Source organism: Eptesicus fuscus, chromosome 1, assembly GCF_027574615.1.
Source record: "Eptesicus fuscus isolate TK198812 chromosome 1, DD_ASM_mEF_20220401, whole genome shotgun sequence".
Classification (NCBI taxonomy): Eukaryota; Metazoa; Chordata; class Mammalia; order Chiroptera; family Vespertilionidae; genus Eptesicus; species Eptesicus fuscus.
In genome coordinates, this window is record NC_072473.1 from 15,434,261 (window position 1) to 15,457,982 (window position 23,722).

Consider the following 23,722-nt stretch of genomic DNA (forward strand, 5'->3'; position numbering starts at 1 on the left):
CTTCCCCTGACCAGCTTAAAGGAAGTCAAGTGAAGTTGGGAACACTGTGGATATTAAAGGGGACAAGTATTAGAAAGGTTGATGTGGGCTTGTCCCAATAGATCAATGATTTCTAAACTCCCAGTATACTCCATTAAGAAATTTACTCCCACTATACCCATGGGTCCTTAACAAAATGGGTGGGGGTGGATTGGGGAATTGTATAATATAGTGAGTTTTTCACAAAAGTAAATGTATTTGAGCCCTAGCTGGTTTGGCTCAGTGGATAGAGCGTTGGCCTGCAGACTGAAGGGTCCCGGGTTCAATGCCAGTCAAGGGCACATGCCCGGGTTGTGGGCTCAATCCCCAGTAGGGGGTGTGCAGGAGGCAGCGATCAATGATTCTCTTATCACTGATGTTTCTCTCTCTCTCCCTCTCCCTTTCTCTCTGAAATAAATAAAAAAATATATTTTTTAAAAGTAAATGTATTCGATGTAAAAGATTTCTTTTTCAGAGCATATGTTGTTTCTTTTATGAAATGGCGATGTTGGTAAATTTGTAGGTTTTTTTTTTTTATGTTCTCACTTGACAAAATTAAAAGTTAGCAACCTGTCAGGTTCTGCTTATTTTAAGTTGGCTTGAGAAGTCCAGTAGTCTAGTGGTACTGTTAGACCAGGCTATTATTTGTGAAGTGCCCTGAATTACCTATCCCAGTGGTCGGCAAACTCATTAGTCAACAGAGCCAAATATCAACAGTACAACGATTGAAATTTCTTTTGAGAGCCAAATTTTTTAAACTTTAAACTTATTCTAACGCCACTTCTTCAAAATAGACTCGCCCAGGCCATGGTATTTTGTGGAAGAGCCACACTCAAGGGGCCAAAGAACCGCATGTGGCTCACGAGCTGCAGTTTGCCGACCACGGACCTATTCAAGTAGAAATGACCAGGAAAATTCATTCCATTAGAGTCAGACTGATATTTTTTTAGTAAATCTAGGTATAGAAAACATATAGCCTTCAACTTTCATTTTAGGAGAGTCTTAATAGATGGATCTTTTGAACACCTGATTTTTGGTTAGTAATCCAAGTGGAAGCCTTTTGTGTGAAGATAGGTTTTATTTATATTTAAGACACTTGTAATTCTTAAATGAATGTTTGCGTTTAGTCTAGTTTCTTATTTATACTAGTACGTTCTTACACCACTATTTGATATTAGTTTATACAGTCCTTAGTACTTGTTTATGTGGTAAATACATAAACAGTGAAGTCTAAGAAAGTCGATACTCTGATTCATGTGCTATAAAATGTGTCCAGGTGACAAGTGTGTCCCTGTGGAGGGACATTTCTGCACTTGATAATGCTCAACACTTAAAATTTTTTTTCATTCACACTCTTATTACCAGTATAAGCTCCTCAGAGATTTTATGTAATTAAGGCAAAACCTATAATCAGGAATTTTATTGCTGCATTTAGTTTTGAGCTGGGTGGTTTCTTTTAACCCTAAGAAATCTTACCCTGCCTGAGCAAGGAAGCAAGATATAGTACTTGAGAGTAAAGAGTGACTGGTTTGTTTTTATCTAACAGAAAGTGAAGGTTGAGATTGCTGCAACAGAGAGAACACTGCTAGGGTTTTTCCTTGCAAAAGTTCACAAAATTGATCCTGATATCATTGTGGTAAGTAATCGTTTGATCATTTCATGGGGAAGCTCTTCATTCCTTAGTTATTTTAGTTTGATTTGATTGGCTTTTTTTTTTTTTTTGAGCAGTAAAGAATCGTTTCAGAGTGAAAGAACCCTATAGATTGGTGGGAGTTGCTGTACTTGCTGCTGGCAGAAAGGGGGAAATATCCCAGCCCACTACAAGAGAGTATTTTTCCTGTAATAGAAAGGCAACTTATGAATTATTATAGAAATTTATGCTAATCCAGTTACACTTAGAGACCACCAGCCTGTAAGTTAATAAACTTGGGTCAACTGTTGGTATCTCCAGAATTTTGGCTTAGTGGTCCAGCTGTATAGCAGCCACAGGAGTTAATTCACTTGGTTTGGTGCCAATCCCCAAAGTGTAAGTAGTTGAAGTTTATGAGCTCAGTGGATCTCTTAGATTTATTTCTTTGAGAGCTCATGGCCAGGGATCGTTTTTTTCTCTTGATGACTGGGTATGCTTCCATGAGGTAGCAAGAGATAATAAGTCATTGAGTTATCTTTGCCCCAATTCTTTTCTTTAAATGTTTTTTTTAACTTACAATGTTTATTTTGTATTGGTTTCAGGTGTACAGCTAAGTAGTTAGACAATCAAATACTTTGCATAGTGTCCCCTTTGATATTTCCCGTACCCACCTGGCACCATACATAGTTTTTACAATATTATTGACTATATTTCCTAGGCTGTACTTACATCCCTGTGACTATTTTGTAACTACCAATATGTGCTTCTCCATCCCTTCAACTTCTTTCACTCAGTTGCCCAACCCCCTTCTCTCTGGCAACCACCAATTTGCTCTCTGTGTTTATGAGTCTGTTTCAAGTTTGCCTGTTTGTTAATTTTGTTCTTTAGATTCCACATGTAAGTGAAATCATATGTTATTTGTCTTTCTCTGCCTGGCTTATTTCACTGAGCATAATACCCTCTTGGTTCATCCACGCTGTTACATTTGCCCCAATTCTTAAGGATCATAAAGCAACATTTTATTTTATGTTTCCTCTGGTCTTCCTTAGTTTGTAGGCTCCTTGATAGGAGTCCTTCCTTTTGTCTTTTTTCCTGAATTTGGGAGGGAAGTAGGATATAAATGCTTATATTTTAAGTGTGCTATTGGTAATTTGGTTACATGGAAGGAAGCCTTGCAAACATGTTCGCCATATATTTCTCTGCATTCATTTTTGCTCTTGGACACCTTTCCTGACAATGTGTAGCCCAAGTACCGAGAGTCTATAGGTTGTTACCAGGGTCTCTGCACCCACTTCCCTTACGGTGTTTTAGGACCCATCTTGAAAGTGTCAGGAAGATTCTGTTCACAGTGCCCTACTGTGCTTCTCTGGCTTAGCACTAGACCCTCACTCTGTCTCCACTAGCAGTCTCTCTCTTGGGCCCCAAGACATGCCATGGTGCCTAGGGTAGGTGTGCTGCCATAAGGTATTAGAGTCAAGTCTGTGATTGAGAAATCCAAACTGATGTAAGAGAGAATCCCGACGTGGGTTTGAGTCCCTAATCCCAGGCATGATAATTTGGGAATGAGACATCCTCACGTCCTTTGGGTGTCTTAATAGACAAAACTGCTATAAATATATAGCAGTATATATTTTTAATTAAAATTAATAACAAAATCTATTTATTGATCTGATTTATTTTAAACTTTATCTAGTTTTTTAATAAGTATAGGCAGTGAACCATATTCACATGATGGAAATTATTGTAGACATGGAAAATTTGATTACTTTTTTTTGAGATATTCTTTACTTGGTATAGTATTGTGTCCTTGTTTTTTTGTTTTGTTTTTTTTTACAAGTTTCTTATTTGAATTTACTGTGTTGCACGTTGCTTAAGAATCTAAATCAGCAGTGTTTGAACTCAGTTCTTTAGGAAGAAACTAGATGCAGTTCCTGAGCTTTCTAAAAGTGTGTAAATGTTATACAATATAAACAGCTTCTTGTGTTTTAAAGAAGTAAAATGGAATTGTTTGAATATAGCTTTTACTGATCATGTAAAAAGTGTGGACATTAAAATTTGCCCTTGCCTTCGAGACTATGAGGCATGAGCTGCAAATTAAAAGACATTATCTGAACCTTGCATCAATTAGGATGAGATAAAGTTTATTTCAGCAATCTGCTTAGCAGTCTTGTGAATGTCAAGGCTAATGAATGCTGCTGATGAATAAGTTCCTGAAGAAGAAAGGATCCCAACCGGAGGTAAGCTCATGATGCCTTCAATTAGAGACCAGAAAAAGAAAGGGCAAAGAAATTCTATGCATATGAAGATAAATCCTCTAATTTGCATTTGATATGTTATTGGCTGTCTTCTTTTTCTGCCTAGGGTCATAATATTTATGGATTTGAACTGGAAGTGTTATTGCAGAGAATTAATGTGTGCAAAGTTCCTCACTGGTCCAAGATAGGTCGACTGAAGCGATCCAACATGCCAAAGCTTGGGGTAATAATAATTTTCAAAATCTTGCTTTTTTAATTTGACTTTTTATATGCTTTGACTAGGAATTGGCTGTCTTGTGGTAGGACATTTTAGCTTTGGCACTAAACATCTTTTCCTTTGAATCTAGCATTTTATTGGTAAAAGCCACTGGTAGTTCTTTAAATTAGCTGTTAGAATCTAGAGACAGCACATATATGTTACCTCCACTTCAGCTGTACCGAAGCACTAGCCCGTAGAGCAGAGTTGCAGGGCTCAGAATTCATTGAGTGTGATTATTCAGGAAGGCGATGGGAAGGAAGGATGGGAGGGAGCTGACATTGAATGTATAAGAAGGTAATGGGCTAAGTGCCTTCTGTAAAGAACTTGTTCAGAATCATAGAGCTAGAAAGGGAAGAACTGAAAATTTTGAACCCAGGCCTTTCTGACTCTTTTAAGCCCCATGCACTTTCATTCTACCTGCTTGCTTCACTTAGAGAGATGTTGGTGTTTTGTATGAAGTGCCTTTGTTTCCTAAACCTGATACTGCTCAATGCTTGAAATCTTATTTTACTTAAAGTCTCTAAATAAAATGGGCATGTTGTCTCATCAGAGAACTTAGAAATCTGTACCTTTTATAGTGCTCTTCAGAGGATTGGAATTGGAGCCACTGCTCTTGCTTTTTTCCTTATTCATATCTTTGAGGTAATAGAGAGGTTATTAACAATTCATCAGAACACTTGCCTAAATTAACTCTTTACCCTCTTCAGGGTTTTCTTTATATAGCAACTTTTTGGCGAGGTTTACCCTGACAACCCCATTTAAGATTCAGCTTCCCCAAATTCGTTGTTTCCTCACCCTGTTCTACTTTTTCTCTTTTCCATATACTTGTTACCCCTAAAACTATAGTTTCTTGTTTTATGATACCTATTTATTATTGTATATTTCAAATGAGATCAGGACTCTTTTCTCTTTTGCTCACTGCTATATCCGAGTACCTAGAAAAGTGTTGTTCAAAAATATTTAATTAATGACTGGATGAATGGAAGAATGAGAGTTTCGTTATTGGAATTTTTGGGCTACCCTCAAATAAGTTAGCACAAAATATTCTCTCTCAGTGCCTGCTTTTCCATGGTATTTACTTTTTGTCTTTCCCTTGTAGGGCAGGAGTGGATTTGGTGAAAGAAATGCTACCTGTGGCCGAATGATCTGTGATGTGGAAATTTCGGCAAAAGAATTAATTCGTTGTAAAAGCTACCATTTGTCTGAACTTGTTCAACAGATTCTGAAAACTGAAAGGGTTGTAATCCCCGTGGAAAATATACAAAATATGTACAGGTATGATCTTATATGCTTCAGAATTGGATTTGTCTTGAAATTAGCAAAAGAAAGACACCAGTACCATTCTTAGGAGCGTGTGGTGCTATGGAGAGGGACATTGTCTTCATGTCAACACCACCATCTCCGTTACTTCAGTAGTAATTTGAACTATTTTGCCTTTTGAATTATTCTCCTTGGATCAGTTTATCTCTACCTCCCTCACTTAACATCATCTTGATGTTTCCTAAGAGCAGTTTGGAAATTAATGTGATATTTATGTTTTTATCCTTAATTCATTAATTCAGGAATTAGTGTAAATATTTTAGAAATATAAAAACTGAGAAATCATTAAGTTATTTAGAGAGATTGCTCAATTATTACAGCTTTATTGAGGTAAAATTCACATAAAATGTATATATTTAAGGTATGCAACTTGATGTTTGATATACATATACAGTGTGAAATAATCATCACATTCAAGCTAATTAGCTTATCACCTTACAGTTACTTTTTTTTCCCCAAAAGTGAAAAGTTTATTTAATTTGAGGTACTAAAGACAGAGAATATCTGAGGTGTAACCAAATCGTTTTAATGACATTTATTCTTTTTCTCATTCAACACATATTTATGGGACATTTATTAAACATTTGAGGCACCTGCACTCAGTGCTATTTTATGATTTCAAAGCAACACAGAAGTGTATTTTCACAGCATGTACCCGAGACCAAGTCTTACAGTTACTTTTTTTGTGTGGTGAGACCATTTAAGATTTAACCTCTTAGCAAATTTTAAGTATACGATACAATATTGTTAACTGTAGTCACATTGCTGTACATTAGGTTTCCAGAGCTTACTCATTTTGTGTAACTGGAACTTTGTGCTTGATTATTTCTTAAATAAGGTTTCTTCTACCCCTCTGGCCACTTCTTGTTTTCTGCCCATTCCTCCCGAGTCCTTGGACTGCTTCCCTTTCTGACTGTGCTTCTTTTCCATGTGATCTCATCAAGTCTCAGAGAGTTCAATACCATGTGGGTGCTGTTGCCTCCCACCGGCATATCTTCAGCTTAGACTTTCCCCTGAAGTCCAGACTCATGTAGTCACCTGCCTGTTCTACTTGGTGTCTAATATGAACCTCCAACTTAACTTGAGCTCCTGATCTTCTCCCCTAGGTTCCTCTTGTAGTCTTTCCTTTAGTAATGGTAACTCTTTATTTTTCCGGTGCTGCTGGAAACCTAAGTCGTCCTCGGCCCCAAACCTCTGAGGAATTCATGATTCTTATCTCTGACATGCACGTTCAGTCTTTCAGGAAATCCTGACAGCTCTATCTTCAAAATGTGTCTAGATCTGACCACTTCTTTTCCCTTCCATTGGACGCACCCTGGTCCAAGCTACCAACCTCTTTCCCCTGGATGAGTAGGTCTTACATTAGCCTTCTCACTGGCCTTTTTGGTTTTGCTCTTGACCCCTTGCTTTCTTTTCTCAACCCCAGAACCAGATTATCCTGCTGAAGTTAAGTCAGCTATGGCACTCTGCTCAGAATCTTCCAGTGGCTTTCTGTTTCATTCAGAGTAAAAACCAAAGTCCTTATGTTGACTTTCAAGGTCCTATGTACTGTGTCTCTCTGCCATTAACTCTGCCCTTGCCTTCTGTTCTCTCCATCTTTCTCTCTGTTCCAGCCATTGGTCTCCCTCCTGGTCCTAGAATTACCATATTTACACTTAACTCAGGGCCTTTGAATGTGCTGTTCTGTCTGCCTGGAATGCTCTTCCCTCAGATACCCAGTTATTCTCAGTGAACTCTTCCCCAGTTCCCTAGCCGAAAATTCAGTCTCTGCTCCTGACACTTAATATTCCCTTTGATTCTTTTTTTTTTCTCGCTTTAACTTAGCATTACATAACATACCATATATTTAATTTGTTATTTATACTTTATCTCCCCTATGAGGATATAAGCCCATTGAGGACAGGCTATCTGGTACATAGTAGGCATGCGAGACATACTTATTAGATGGAATGAATGAAAGGTTTCAGGTAGTTTTGAGGTTGTAGTTAAAATACGGTACTTCACTTTATTTTTGTGAGATTTTTTTTGTGTTTTGAAAAGGGCATTGGAATCGATGGTATGAATGAATTCCTAGTTTTATACCAACCTTATTTTAAATTATTTTCAAAGCCAAAGTGCCGTTGCTCTGGTTACTTATACCAAAGATTTTTATAATATTTTACGAAGTTCTGATTATAGTCATTGTTTCTTTTAATTACTTGATTCTGTTTCATTCTTACTTTTCTGTACAGTGAACCTTCTCATCTGTTGTACCTGTTGGAACACACCTGGAAAGATGCCAGGTTCATTTTGCAGATCTTGTGTGAGCTAAATGTTCTTCCATTAGCATTGCAGATCACTAACATCGCTGGGAACATTATGGTAAATTTAACTTAGAGGGGGGAAAAAGCATTTCCTGTTGGATTCAGTGTTTGCTTGGGGTAGTTGTTATATGATAATGAGTCTAAATGCATACTTATAAAATGAGTGACTTGTATTCTGAAAGCTGGGCTTCTTTTGTAAAATGAAGAACTGGTTGGGAGGAGGGGAGGAAAACCAGGTGCAGTATGTTGAAATTTGGGTGAACGTAAGATCATCTCTAACATCTGGCTGTGTCTCATTTGTGGAATGGCCCACTTGGGAGTAAAGAGATAGCCTAAGTTGTCAGTATTTTAAGCTTTTTGTCTCCTTTTAACTATAATGCTTAAAGAAAATGCTAGGAATAATTTAGTACCTTTAAAAAATAGCCCTTGTTAGGAGGAATGATTTTGAAGGAGGTGCTATGATTAAATTTACCAGGTCAGAGTTGCTCTTATTTGTTGTGATTTGAGCTCAAATTTAAAAAAGAAATTCTGTTTAATAGTCTAGGACGCTGATGGGTGGACGAGCTGAGCGTAATGAGTTCTTGTTGCTTCACGCATTTTATGAAAACAACTATATTGTGCCTGACAAGCAGATTTTCAGGAAGCCTCAGCAAAAACTGGTGGGTCTAAAATTGTATAGCGTTTTGCCTTTTCTTATCACCCCCTTTTATTACCTATATAGCCTTTTTTTTTTTTTTTGCTGTGATAACATCTGCTTCCAAAATAATCCCTGTATACTGTAGAAACTGAGTCAAGTTTGTTCTGTTGTGTTTGTGTGGTCATTTCCTTTTCCACTCTTCTCTGTACAGATAAAAATTATGAAATAGGAAGCTCTTTGAGGGAGGCATTAGGCCTCTCTGACGCGTGACCATACATAGAAAGTGTTTTGACACCTTACTTAGCCCTACACAAAGCTACATGCCAGTTAACTCTTTTATTTTCTTAAACCCGTGAGCCTTTATTTTTGTGTTGCATTTTACATACCAATGACATCAAGATCACCACAATCGGGTTTCTGAAGTGGCTTTCATCACATTGGAACTAAAAGTTAGCTACTATTTTATTGGTATTGATAGTAATTGATTCAGAATGGGAATTTAATATTAAAATGATTCAGGTATTTTCTTATTTTGTGTACATTATCAAAATTGGTATAGGGAATATTGACTTAGAGAAATTTGACTTCTGCTGAGCAGCATTGAATGTTGGCCATTAAACTACTTGGGAATAAATTTTTAGTATATGAATATACTTATTTTAAGGTGTCCAAATTAACATTTAGAACAATGGTAATATCTACTAGATGAAGTAATTTTCTATTTTTCTATCATGAATATTAGAGTAATGAATTTAAGGGGACTCTTCTACAATCCCAATTTGTACATAATATCAAGAGTTATATTTCTAGTATCTATTGATTTGAAAAAGTGAAGTTCTGTGAATTCAGAACTATTTTAAAGTAAAATTTGCACGCTTATTAGCTCAGAGAGAAAGCATTTGTTTCAGTAACTACCATGCTTGGCATTCATTTGGATTCATGAATATGTTTCAATAACTGTGGTCCTACCACTAAAACTAAAGAATGTTTGTTAAAACTGTATACTGCATTTGGAAAAGGAGGGAGTCCTAAAACTTCTTAATTAGTTAATTAGTTGCTGGCTGGTGAAGTTATCTTTCCATTTGATATTAGGGAGATGAAGATGAAGACATTGATGGAGATGTCAATAAATATAAGAAAGGACGGAAGAAAGCAGCTTATGCTGGAGGCTTGGTATTGGACCCTAAAGTTGGTAAGGCTGAGCAGTGGGCTGGCTTGCCCTAGTGTTAAGGAATTTCTGAATGCAGAGTGAGGCTTGAGAAACTAAAAGACATGAATTATATTTTGTAGGTTTTCAAATAGGTCTCATAATAACATTATTTTATATTGGACAGCAAAATTAAAGAAAGTTTCGACAGTAACCACCAAATTGAACTTTAGCAGGAGAATAACTTTTCCCTGTTGTGAATAGTAAAGATGTTTTGTGGTACACAGAGTAGAAAGTGTCTTTTTTTTTTATAGCATCTTAATCATTTTTAAGTATACAGATGAGTGGTATTAGGTATATTCACATTGTTGCACAGGAATTAATGTGAATTTTATCAAGTAACTTAAACTCTGAGTAGGAGACATTTAAAATTATTAGCTGTAGTAAAACATCAGTAGTCCAGTTGTCCTTCGGTGTTAGAAAGATCTGGGCTTGAATTCTGGCTGTGATCTTGGGCTTCCTGTTTAACCTCTGAAAGCCTCCGTTTTCTCTTCTGTAAAATGGAGATAAGAATAATATCTCTCACGTAGAGATTTAAGGAATAAAAGTGATTGTTTAGTATAGTGCCCGACACAGAGTAAGCTTTTAGTATGTTTGCTGTTGTTATTGTCTTATTAATGGACATTTACTTTTATTCAGTTTCTTCTTAAGGTGAAGAAAACTGTTTGTAAGTGTCCTAGAGAAATATAGTAGCTTTCTGTTCACCCTTTGCAAGTGAAAAGGGTGGATCGTTCCACTACTGACATGTATACATCTCTTGTGTGATTTTAGCACGGTTTGTGTACAGATAAGTGGGTTGCTCATTTTATTCTTTGAAGGTATGATTGTAAAAAATATATTTAACCACTCATTGTAGAGATCACTAAATATTTTTGGGGTGGAGGTGGGAGGGAATGCTTGCTTGAAGGAGAATTTAACAACATTTAAAAAAAATAAATATGACACCTGTCTATAGTAATTGATATGGGGAGGTGTTTGCCTGTCATAATGGTGTACTTTGGGAACTTCTGGGGAAAGGGCCGGTTGTAGTTGGTTTCAAGGTGAGAGGGGACCTCTTTTGTGAACTGACTTTGCACTCTAGTCCAAGTCATTTTTATAGCATGGTAGTAGACTCCTTTTTTCCCTTCTGTCTACCTCACAGCTCTGGATAGTATATTGTTTCTAATATACTTCAGAGTATAGTACTTCTAATGTGATCTTTTGACAAATCTACTTTTTGAAAAGACTTTGTAATGTGGCTTTTATATTGCAGGTTTTTATGATAAGTTCATTTTGCTTCTGGACTTCAACAGTTTATATCCTTCCATCATTCAGGAATTCAACATTTGTTTTACAACAGTGCAAAGAGTTGCTTCAGAGACACAAAAGGTTACAGAGGTTTGTGTTCAACTGGGGCGGGGCTCTTGAAATTGAGATTAAAAGTAGTATTTAAAGAAGAGAACCAAAGTATTTAGTTTTCCCTCTTAAAAGGTACATTATATCCTTTTTAGTGGTCAGAAAAAGGGGAGGGTTGTGTAGAAGGAAACTCAGACTGGTTTTGTGTCTTTTTTATTTAACACCTTTATTGAGATGTAATTCACATACTATATACAATTTAGTCATTTAAAGTCTAAATTTAATGGTTGTTAGTGTATTCACAGAGTTTATAACCTTCACCATAGTTAATATTAGGACATTTTCATTACTCTTCAAAGAAACCCCCTAACTTTTTTACTTGTAACTTCCCTTAATCCCTCTACCTCTCCCAAGTCTAGGCAACCACTACTCTTTCTGCCTCTATAGATTTGTGTATTTTTGACATTTCATATAAATGGAATCACATGTGACCTGTGTCTAGCTTATTTCACTTAGCATACTGTTTTCAAGATTCATTCATATTGTAGCATGTATTAGTACTTCATTCCTTCTTATTGCTGAATATTTCATTGTATGGAAGTGGTATATCACATTTTGTTTGTTTTAGAGTCATCTTCTCAATTTATGCAAAATGGCTGCTGGGATTTTGATAAGAATTGTATTGGATCTGTAGATCAGTTTGGGGAATATTGTCTTAAGAATGTTAAATCTTCCATTTATTTAGATATGTAATTTCTTTCAATGATGTTTTCTAGTTTTCAGTGTATAAGTCTTGCACTTATTAAAATTAAATTTATTCGTAAGTATTTTATCCTTTTGATGCTACTATAAATGAAATTGTTTTCTTAATTTTAAGTTTTGTTCATTGCTAATATATAGAAAAATAACAGCTGCATTCATTCTAATAGTTTTGTGGATTTTTAAGGATTTTTTGTATATACGATCATGTAATCTGTGAATAAAGATAATTTAATTCTTTCCTATTTGGATTCCTTATATTTCTTTTCCTTGCCTAATTCCCCTAACTAGAACCTCCAGTATAATGTTAAATAGAAGTGCAAGAGCAGCACCCATGTCTTGTTTCTGATCTTTTTGACAGCATCTAATCTTTCATCATTAAGTATGATGCTAGCTGTAGGTTTCCCATCGATGTCCTTATAAGGTTGAGGAAGTTCCCTTCTGTTCCTAGTTCATTCTAGTTTATTGAGTGTTTTATCATAAAAGGGTATTGTACCAACCTGCATTTCTGGGATAAGTCCCACTTGTTCTTGGCATATAATCTTTTTTTTTTTTTTGTTGCTGGATTCGATTTATTAGTATTTTGTTGAGTTTTTGTCTGGATTCATAAGGGCTGTTAGTGTGTAGTCTTTTCTTCTGTCTTTGGTTTTGGTATTAGGTTAATACTGGTCTGATAGAATGGGTTGGGAAGTAATCCCTCCTTTTCTGTATTTTGGGCTTGTTTGTGAGGAATTTGTGTTAATTATTTAAATATTTGGTAGAATTCACTAGTGAAAATTATCCGGTCTTAACACTTCTTCTTTTGATTACTAATTCAATCTTTTGTTATAGGTCTTTTCAGATTTTCTATTTTCCCTTCAATCAGTTTCAGTTGTTTGTGTCTTTCTAGGAATTTGTCCATTTCATGTAGGATATCTAATTTATTGGCATATAATTGTTTATAGTATTCTTTTAAAATCATTGCTATTTAAGTTCAGTAGGGATGTTCCCTCTTTTATTCCTGATTTTAGTAATTTGAGTGTTCTTTTTTTTCTTTGTCAATATAGCCAAAGTTTGTTAATTTTATTGGTCTTTTCAAAGAAGCACCTTTGGTTTCCTTGATTTTTCTATTGTTTTTTTTTTTTTAATTCTCTATTTCATTCATGTCTGCTGTAATCTTTATTCTTTTCTCTGCTTTCTTTGGTTTAGTTTGCCGTTTTTCTAGTGTCTTACTGTGGAAGTTTAGGTTATAGATTTCAGATTGTCTCTTGTAATATAAATATACACAATTATAAATTTTCCTACAAGCACTGCTTTAGCTTCATCCATGAGTTTTGGTATATCACATTTGCCTTTTCATAGTCAGTGCCATTCCCCTATGTCAACCATTGATCTGACTTCTATCACCATAGTTTAATCTTGCCTGTTCTAGAATTCATGTAAATAGAGATACAGTATGTACTCTTTTGTGTCTGGCTTTTTTGTTCAACATAATGTTTTTGAGCTTCATCCAGTGGTTCTTTCCTTTCTATTGCTGAGGAATATTCCACACTTTATTCTCCTGAGATGAGTGTTGGATTGACTTCAGTTTTTGGCTATTAGTAATAAAGCTGCTGTGAATATTCTTGTATGGATCTTTTTGTGGATTTGTGCTTTCATTTTTGGCGGGGTCAATACTTACGGAGTGAATTTGATAAGAACCTGTCATACTGTTTTCCTAAGTAGTTGTACCATTTTACACTCCTAGCAGCTATGTATGCGAGTTGTTCTCCATCTTTTTAAACACTTGTTATTTTCAAACTTATAAATTTTGTCTATGCAAACATTGCCTTAATGATTCTACTCACTAAATAGCCCTTTTTAAATAATCTTTTTTAATTCTCTCACATGGATTTTAATCTAACCAGTGATCCTTCAGTCAACAGTTTTATATAGGGCTTAATAATTTATATATAAAGCTTATACAATTAACTTTCAGTAGGGAAATTGGTTAGATTTGATTCTCCAGCAGTAAAAGATATAAATGAACATACCTTGTATATTGTTTTTCTCTGCTTCTTTGTGCATGTGGCAGATGTCTGTTTGCCCACCAGCTCCTGAACTTACATTTCTTTTTAGTTCCATCCACATGCTTGGGAGCTGTTTCTCAGTCCCTGTTCCATCTTCCCAAAAGAGAGAATCTTATAGGCTTGCCTCGCCCTCCTGGTGCCATTAGTTGTGACCACAGGAGTGGGTTCTTTAGTACAAACATGGGTACTAAGAATGGGCCTTCCTATGGGACTAGAGGATAATTTTACAGAGGATTAGGTAGACATTCTCAAAAGGTAGTAGCTGCATTTCCTGCAACTGTGTCAGCATTGTGACAATTTTCATTATCTAGCATTCTCCCCCCCACCCTGTTTTATTTGAATTTTCCATTTTGGATTCTGGATATATAATGGAATCATTTCAGAGTTCAAAGGGAACTTAGAGGTACTCTACAAAATACTATACATGTAGAAATTTAGAGGTTTTCATTTTCCTGTACAGTCAGTCATTTGGTCTTCAGAACAGCTAGTGCCACACTGGTAGTGGCAGTAGAGCCGGGCATGGATTATAAATTTCCTGACTCTAAATCATTTCAGTTTAGTTTTTATCTGACCGCCATAGATGCTGTAAATAGATTGGAATATACCAAGATCTCTTTAATAGGTTTGTTACCATCTTTTGCTGTATTGGAAAGCAATAAGTCCCTATTACTATTGTAAGATTGTTCATTGGAAGATACTGATCTTTATAAAATTAGATACTTTGTAAAAGCTGGGTTATCAAGTGGCATCGACTTGACATACTTTAAGCCAAGAGGTTTATTTTTAATTCTGAATCTTTGAAAGGGCAAATTTGTCTGACTTTTCTTTGCAGTCTATTAATGGAATTAATGGAAGTTTGAGAGAAATGGTTTAATGCTTTCCCTGCTTTTTTTTTTTTTGCTATAAATTATAAGAAGACTACTGGCTGCTTTTCTAGAATGTTGCTATTCTTTTACTGATTGCAAAGCAATTTATAGATAAAAGGTACTACATATATGCTAAAGGAATATATACGGGGTGGGAAAAAATAGGTTTACAGTTGTTCGTATGGAAAATAATACAATAATAAATAATACAAGAATAAACTGTTTCTCGTACTCAAAATTGTAAAACTACTTTTGACCACCCATGTATGTATTAATTTTTAGAAATGTCATGACCTATTTAAATATGCGTTCCATATTCTTGAAAAGAAATTTTCTAATTTGGTATTTAGACTTTTATTTTTGTGTCTAAAACGTTTGTAGTATTTGCTATGTTTTTCCATAGTTTTAAAAATTTTATGGCATTTTGTTTGGTACTATACATGACTTAAAACAGTAGTTTCATTGCTGTTTTTTTTTTGAAATCCTAAGAATCTCTCTTACTATTTTTATTTTAAAAACAGTTTCCCCAAACATGTTTCTCCCCAATCTTGTTGAAGAGAGGAGAGGAGCATGTGTAAAAATTCACCCCTTTAAATGATATCTACTGTATCAATGCCTAGAGGGGTGGGAGGTACTGGGCAGTATTGACTTGTTCTGCTGCAACCCTCTCAGCTTTTTCTTTACCACCCACGCATTATTGACCCTTTCTGTACAATGTATAAGAAAGTACTTTTCAACATGTGATCAGGGGGTAAAGCTCCCACAAAATGATTTAGAAATTTATTTAATGAAAGTTGATTTGCCTGAAATTTCTGTTGTGTGTTCACCAGGATGAAGAACAAGAACAGATCCCTGAGCTGCCAGATCCAAGCTTAGAAATGGGCATTTTGCCCAGAGAGATCCGGAAACTGGTAGAGCGGAGAAAACAAGTCAAACAGTTAATGAAGCAGCAAGATTTAAATCCAGACCTTGTTCTTCAGGTATAACTTTTCAACTAAGAGACATCTGAGTGACAGTATTAGCTTTCAGAAATTGATTATCTGGGAGTGATTTAATATGATGCTGTGGGCAAATGTATGTGCCTGTTTTACATTTGTGGGTAGGAAACCATTCAAAAGCACACTAGATCGCCTCAAAGTGTAAGGTACTTCTATCTGCAAAGCTGTATCTGAGGAAGATCCTTCTGATTTCAGGAGTTTTGGGGTTTCTGGCAGGATAGGTTGGGTGTGTTAAGAGTTCCTTTTTTGTTTTTCAGGGATATTGAGTGTTTCTTGTCACTGGTCATCTAGAAAGACTTCTAATGTAATGCTTACGCATTTGCCAATATTATTGTTTGTCTTTTGTTCTTGTGTGGTCTGCAGTATGACATTCGACAGAAGGCTTTGAAGCTCACGGCAAACAGTATGTACGGCTGCCTGGGATTTTTCTACAGCAGATTTTACGCCAAACCACTGGCTGCTTTGGTGACGTACAAAGGAAGGGAGGTAAATAGTGTAATTATCACATCTCTAAAAATGAGAGTATTTTTTAAAATCTTCTTTTGACTTTGAGAGTATTTTTACCTATACAATAATGTGGGAGAACCAGCTTGTTACCTAGTTATACAGCTTCAGGTACCCCCTTTTCAGGACAAATTTGAGAGAGATGTGGGCTTTTAGGTAAGGATACATTCATTCATTAAGTGTGTGTGTGTGTGTGTGTGTGTGTGTGTGTGTGTGTTAATATTGAGTGTCTACTACGTGCCAGACATTGTTCTAGGCACTGGGGTAGAGTGTCGAGCAAGATATAAAAGATCCCTGCCCCTACATCCTGAGGCTCACATTCTACCAGGGCCGGGGGTGTATCAGTAAAGGGGCATGTGGTGGGGACTTTGATGGGGAGAGGATAGTTTGGGAAAACAGACTGTAAATAAGTGAATAAATAAATACAAAAATGACTGAGAGACTGTGATAGAAGTAAATGCTGTGCAGATAATGGCTGTTAAGATGGCTAGTTTAGATTGATTAGGGAAAGATTCTTTAGGAGGTAACAAGAATGAGGCCTAAGTGACATAAGGGAGCTAGTTTTTTTTTCTGGCGTGTTAGCTCAAAGTGTGGGGGAAAGAAAGAAATCAAGGAGGATGCCTTTGTTTTTGTCTTTTAGCTGGCTAGCTAGTGGACCCATTTCCTAAGATGGAGAAATCTAGGGGAAAGGGATTAAGAGTTCTGTCTTGGCTGTGTTACCTTTGAGATTTATAAAGATCTCTAGGCATATTAAGTAAGTAGTCAGTTGAATATAGAATTCCACCATTCCAGGAATATATCAAGACTCAAGTTATAGATTGAGAGTTATTGGCTTTATTTTATTTTTTTTTTGAATTTATTGGGATGACATTGGTTTGCAAAACCATACAGGTTTCATGTGTACAACTCAATAAAACATCACCTGTACACTGTATCGTGCGCCCATAGCCTTAAGCAAAGTCTTTTTCTGTCCCCATTTTCCCCCTCCTTGCCCATTGCCACCTAGCCCTCACCCCCCATTCCTTCTGGCTATCACCACACTGCTGTCTACATCTCTGTGTCATATATACATATGTGTTTTTTTTGTTTTTTGCTTAATCCCTTCACTTTTCATCCAGTCTCCCAACCCCCATCCCCTCTGGCAGAGAGTTATTGGCTTTAGAAAGATGGGTCAGATAACAAAGAGATTTGAGGTACTTTCACTTTGTAGAGACTATAAGCTCCATCTGGTTTAGCACTGAGAGAATGGGTTTTTCTTTATTTGTGAAAGAATAGTTACATTAAATATTAATTCCTTTTACCTATAGTAAACTATTGATTCCAGTCAGTGGATTTAAGACTATCAGTCTTAAGAAGGTAGTGGCTATGGACAGAAGGCTTGTGTTGGGAGTCTGGACTCAGAATACTCTAGAGTAGGGGTTGGCAAACTACGGCCCATGGCCCAAATCCAGCTTGCCATCTAATTTTGTAAATTTTTATTGGATCACAGCCATGCTCATTCGTTTATGTATTGTCTGTGGCTGCTTTTGTGCTACATCAGCAGAGCTGAGTAGGCAAGATAGAGACAAGGCCCGCAAAGCCTAAAATATTTACTTTCTGGCTCATTTTTTATTTTTACTTTTTGTTATCTCACCTGAGGATATTTTTTTTCCATTGATTTTTAGAGAGAGAGACACAGAGAGAGAAACATTGATGTGAGAGAGATACATTGATTGGTTGCCTCCCGCACTCACCCCTATCAAACCTGCAACCTAGGTACCTGTCCTTGACTATACCCTTGACTGAGAATTGAACCTGTGACCTTTGGGTGCACAGGCTGATGTTCTATCGTATCCACTGAGCCCTCTGGCCCTTTTCAGAAAAAAAAAAAAAAAAAAAGCTTGCCTACCCTGCTTCAGAGTCTAGACCAGCACTGTTGAATAGAACTTTGAGATGATGAAAATGTTCTCCATCTGCACTATGCAGTGCAATAGCTGCCAGCCACAGTGGCTAGTGAGCACTGACTTTCGGCTAGTGCCACCTAGCTGAAGAACTGGATTTTAAGTTTTATTTAATTATAATTATAATAAATTTAACTTTAAATAGCCACATGTGCCAGTGGCTGTTATGGTGGGTAGCACAGATCTAGATGGTATGAAACAAGCAGGATGTTCAGGGCTGCTCTTCTGTTGACAGTCCTATCTCGGAGACTTGGCTTAGGGCCCAGGGAGGAAGGGCAAAACATGTATTGGACACCAGCAACGTGTGAGTTTTCAGATGCATTATTTCATTAAAACCCACAAGAATCCATTGAATACAGATAATAATGTTTCCATTTTGCAGATGAGAACGATCAACTCAAAGAGGTGCAGCCTAATAAGGAACTATTTTGAATTGGAATCTATATCTTCCTGACTGTAAGGCTTTTACATCATTAGGGTTGTCTGCCCCATCTCCGGGTGTTTTTCATAACTGTGCTTCTGCTTTATATTCTACCTCTTATTCCTGGAAGATCATCTTTTTTGGTACTCATCTCAAGACACAGGTCTTTTTTACATGAGAAGATATAAGTGTTTTTAGGGGCTAGTTGAAGTGAAGGAAGGATGTTTCAATTTTTTAGGCTAAGTTTATTTTAACATTATTTAAATTTTATTTCTGTATATGTATCCAGTGGCTTCTGATAGAATACAACCTTATTTTTGTATTAGGAAATGCACTCACTATGCCCCAACTGGGTGATAATACATGGGTTGAGTATTGAGATTGGATCAAGGTTACTCTTAAGTTTCTCACAAGAGGCAATAGTTGACAATTTACTCCCTTGGAGAGTGCCTCTTGCTGATGGGAAATCCCTGTTGTTACATTTTCTGCATTGGATCAGAAATCCACAAGCTTAAAAGGGCACTGTTGATAATGATAAGCCCCAAATTTGTCCAGTGATCTACCCCGCTCCCTTAATCCACTGTACTTTAAGGGCAATATTTTCATTTAGGTGTGTTTTTAATAGGGAGTTTAAACTCAGTTTTTATTTTTCTGTTGTATAAAGTATAACAATAACAAATCTTAATAAATAAACTATAAAAAAACCTGCTTTCCCCACTAAAAAAAACAAAGAATTTCAGACACATCTTGAAATAAGTATATGCGATTTAAATTCTTGGTTTCTACTTTCCCCTTTTCCCTTTGCTCCTTCCCACAAATAATAAAAACTGGAAAGTGGACCTTTAAAGTCATGTGAGGTTAATGAGGAATAATAGTGATATAGTTGCTCTCTGGAAATCTTATTCTAGAAGAAGATTCAAAGCAATTTACAGAGATTATTTCCTAAAATAAAAAGGATTGTTAGAATGTTGGTGATAATTATTAGCACTGGCAGAATGAAATATTATAGGTGATAATCTGTCTTTGGGTTTACTAGCATTTTCTGTATATGCTATTAGGCCTTTGTGAGTTCAAGCATCTCTTGATTATTAGAGAAGTAGGAAGAGTGATGTGTAAAATGAGAGTCAGTTTGCTGAGATTTTGGAATACCTTGTAACTTTTTCAAACTGGCCTTTTTTGTAATAAGATGGAGGGACAAAATTAATATAGTAACTTGAAGAGCCTATGAGTTGTTTCCTTTTAAAGTCCTGGTAGGATAAATTAGATTAAGGTTCAAGTGGAAATTAATGAGAGTGACACCTGGTAGCATGTCCTCTGAGAAGATTATAAAATTTTTGCATTTGAATATGGATTAACACACAGTTTTCGGAGGCCTTGAAATGTCACTCCCTTTTTATTTTTAATCTATTTTGTGTGTGCTCAGTTTTGTCAGAATCATGCAGCTTTGGCTCTGGTGACCTAATAATTTCTGTAATCAAATGTATTATGGCTGCTAGAGTATTAGGAGTAATTACTGATTGTACTCTTAAAAACAGGTTTATAATAAAAATGCTAACAGTTGTGTCAAATGGACATCAATATTGTCTTTTCCCAAGCGTGATATTTCACACTTAAACTCTTCTATGATTTTTAATTGCTTGGTGGTAAAGGATTTAGTAATGGTTAAGGAATTGTATGAGGGACCTCACAGCATGCAAGTTATTTTAAAAAAGAAAGAAATCGAGTTTTCCATAGAAGTGATGTAGAAACTTAGTTTACAGACACTCAAAAGTTAATCTATGTAAATACCATCTGTATTTATGTGTATTCTCAATGTATGTATAGAGAGACAAAGAAAAATATTGGGCAAGTTGATAGCACTAAGTGGACATATATATATATACATATATATTTATTTATTTATTTTTTCTTTCTTTATTGATCATAACCAGTGGACACAGACACCAGGGGGGTGGGGGGGCAATGGGGAGATAAGGACACATATGTAATACTTAATCAATAAAGTGGACATATATTTTGAACCTAGAAAACAACGGACTCAGTTGTCAAGTGACTGGTGTGGTAATTGAAGTGATTGTTCACTAGATGGCGATAGACACCCTGAGATCATTAATCAATTAAGGGCTTTATTCTGTGAACAATATAGTGAAGACCATTTAGTGACACAAATCTGTCCAAATTTTTGACTTTTATTAATTTTGAAACTATTAATAAAGGCTGTCACTGGACCAGAGGATTGTGATAGTCTAATCTATTTAGTGTTTTAAAAAATGGTTTTTGAATCCTAAGTTTTATTGGTAAGAACAATCATTTAATGTATCATAGCAAGCTAATTCTTCTGTCAAATAGCTAAATTTACACTTCTGGCCATGGGGCTACAATACATGACTCCTTTGGTCACAGTATCAGTATAAAGAGAATTGAAAAGATTTATTTTTTAAATCCTCACCCAAGGATATGTTTTTATTGATTTGAAAGAGAGAGGAAGAGGGAGAGAGAGAGAAAGAGAAACATTGATTTGAGTGAGAAGAGTTGATCCGTTGCCTTCTGTAAGTGCCCCAACTGGGGATCGAACCCGCAACCTTTTTTAGTGGTACTGAACGACGTTCCAACCAACTAAGCCACCAGACCAGGGAAAAATGATTTTGATATATAATTTTGCCTCTTTGGATTTGTTGGGGTTTTCTGAGGAATTTTAAACTTACTCTATACTTACAAGCATACTTATTGCATAATCCTTAGTGTCATGGTAATATTTGTCTTTATGGAATAATGAGTACTTATTGATGTTGGTATTGTTTTATTTCTGCACTCTGTTATTTCTGTGCCCTTGAGAAAATGACTTTTAGTCTGAAATTTTTTATTGCATTTTAAAATAAACGTAGGCTCTAATGTTTGGGTGTAGAGCTCATGCATTTTCATTTTCTCATCCAGTAGGCTGAAATGAGACTTTTGCCAGCCTGCCTGCCAACCAGTTGTAGACTGCCTACCTTTCAGTTGTGTTCAGACCTGGAATTTGTACATTTAGAAAATGTATCCAAATCACCACATGAACACATTGCAGTCTGGGCAAGCCTTCCCAGGAGTCTCTTGGTGATGTGCTAGCACCTGTCAGGAGCCTTTGGGAATGACCCTGGGATGACGTTGGGGGGTGGGGGGTTAGCCTTTGTTGGTGTCAGTGGCAAAAGGGACTGAGTGAAGATGGAGAATCTTACACATAAGTGTTAAGGATGTCTTTCATCCTTATCTGGAAATAACCCAAATTTTCACTTTTCCAATCTTTTTTCTTTAAAAACCCTTTCCTCCCCACCCTCACTGATTTCTTTCTTGTCTTCCTCAGAAGTAACTGCTCTCTCAGGGTTGGTTTTGTCCTTTTGCTCATCATTTTTCACTTTTACAATAAACGTGTGCCTATACACGTGGTGCATTACAAGTTTTTACCATTTCTGTGTTGTGCTATATATTATTTTGCAGTTTGCCAAAAACAAAGAGTAGGGGGAGAACCACATTTTAGGTATATCCATGTTGATATATTTTTAGATTTTATTTATTCTGTTATCTATTCTATAATATATCAGTGAATACATTCAACACAGCATATTTTTATTCTGCCATTGTCCACATTTTCAGGTTTCCAAGTTCTCACTTGTTTTAGTTTTTTTGCTATTACTAACAGTGTTGCAGTAGACAGTGCCACACATACAAGAGTTTCTGTAGTGTGTTACTAGGCATAGAGTTATTATAGCACATCCACAAGAAGCATATGATGTTGATTAGAGCGATCATTTAATTTATCATAGGAAGCTAAATCTTTCAAATTGCTAAATTCATATCCATGACCATGGGGCTACAATACTTGACTCCCTCAGTTACCATATTAGAGGTTAATTTAAAACTAAATCGGAGGAGAGGATATCCAAGCTGGTGGAGTATGTGAAAACTACACTCAACTCTTCCCATGACCACATCACAATTCCAACTAAATTATATAAAAATAGGTCAGCAATGATTTCGATACATAATTTTATTGCTTTGAATTTATTTTTCTATTGAGGACTTTTAAACTTCTTCTCTACTTGTAAACATATTGATTGCATACCAGTGCTTCATATTCTTGTTAGCACTTTGTTATTATCAGAGTTTTTAATTTTTGCCATTCTCATGAGTGTGAAATGGTATCTCATTGTGATTTTAATTTACATTTCTCTGTCAGTGAAGTTGAGCACTTTTTCATGTGTTTTAACTCTTCAGTTTTTTTATGTGAATTGCTTGTATGCATATATGCTTTGTTTCATTGGGTTGTATGTCTCAGTATTTTTACTCAAAGTCTAATCCTTTCTTTGTCATTTGTGTTGTAACTACCTTTTAGTCTGTGGCTTATCCTTTAACTTTATTTGGGGTCTTTTACTGTGTAGAAGTTTTTAATTTTAATGCCAAATATTTGATTTTTTCATTCCTATGCACTATATGGCTTTTTTCCTTAAGAGATCTTTCCCTCCTCCAATGACGTAGACATTCTCTCTTATTTTCTTCTAAAAGTTGCAGAGTTTGGCCTTTCTCATTCTTTAACCCTTTGCACTTGCTTGCTTTTTTCTCGATTCCTTTATTCTACTCGGGATTTAATTTTTTAAATACCCCAGATTTTACAAAGCGCGGCAGTAGAAAAAAAAACTGGAGTTTCTTTTCATATAAACTTATTTATTTGGATTTTTTTATATTTCACATTATTGATACATTCAATAACCGTCACACTCGACATCCGAATGCAAAAGGAAATTATTTTTGGAGAGGGTATAAGTTAGGAATATAATTATATTTGTCTGTTTGCTTCCATGTGGAGTTGTTGAATCTTTTCTTCTATTCCAGGGGTTGACAAATTATAACCCACGGGCTTACTCCTATCCACCTTCTGCTTTTTTTTTTTTTTTTACTCCTCACACGAGGAGATGGGTTTTTTTTCTTAATTTTAGAGAGAGAGGAAGGAAGAGAAACATTGATCGGTTGCCTCCCGTACGTGTCCCGAAGGGATTAAACCCACAACCTGGGTGTGTGTGTGCACTGACTGGGAATCGAACCTGCAACCTTTTGGTGTACGGGACAATGTTCCAATCGAGCCACCTGGCCCGGGCTCATCTGCCTGTTTTCTTTTTTAATAAAATTTTATTGGGACACAGCCACACCCATTTGCATTTGTGCTGTGTTACAATGGCAGAGTTGATTAG

The 23,722-nt window shown here is 36.0% G+C and overlaps 1 protein-coding gene and 1 non-coding gene across 2 annotated transcripts in view; both read left to right on the forward strand.

Annotated features, from left to right (window-relative positions):
- The window catches only part of POLA1 (DNA polymerase alpha 1, catalytic subunit), a 318,632-nt gene that overhangs the window by 32,585 nt on the left and 262,325 nt on the right, over window positions 1-23,722 (forward strand). Inside the window, exons 18-26 of the mRNA XM_008148385.3 lie at window positions 1,565-1,654; window positions 4,010-4,126; window positions 5,262-5,437; window positions 7,714-7,843; window positions 8,325-8,444; window positions 9,515-9,614; window positions 10,882-11,006; window positions 15,468-15,617; window positions 15,999-16,121. Coding sequence (XP_008146607.2) covers window positions 1,565-1,654; window positions 4,010-4,126; window positions 5,262-5,437; window positions 7,714-7,843; window positions 8,325-8,444; window positions 9,515-9,614; window positions 10,882-11,006; window positions 15,468-15,617; window positions 15,999-16,121 — 1,131 coding nt within the window. The remainder of the gene's footprint in view (window positions 1-1,564; window positions 1,655-4,009; window positions 4,127-5,261; window positions 5,438-7,713; window positions 7,844-8,324; window positions 8,445-9,514; window positions 9,615-10,881; window positions 11,007-15,467; window positions 15,618-15,998; window positions 16,122-23,722) is intronic.
- Window positions 10,248-10,377, forward strand: LOC114234065 (small Cajal body-specific RNA 24). Its single transcript, XR_003620260.2, has one exon. It is a non-coding gene; the product is annotated as a small Cajal body-specific RNA 24 (non-coding RNA).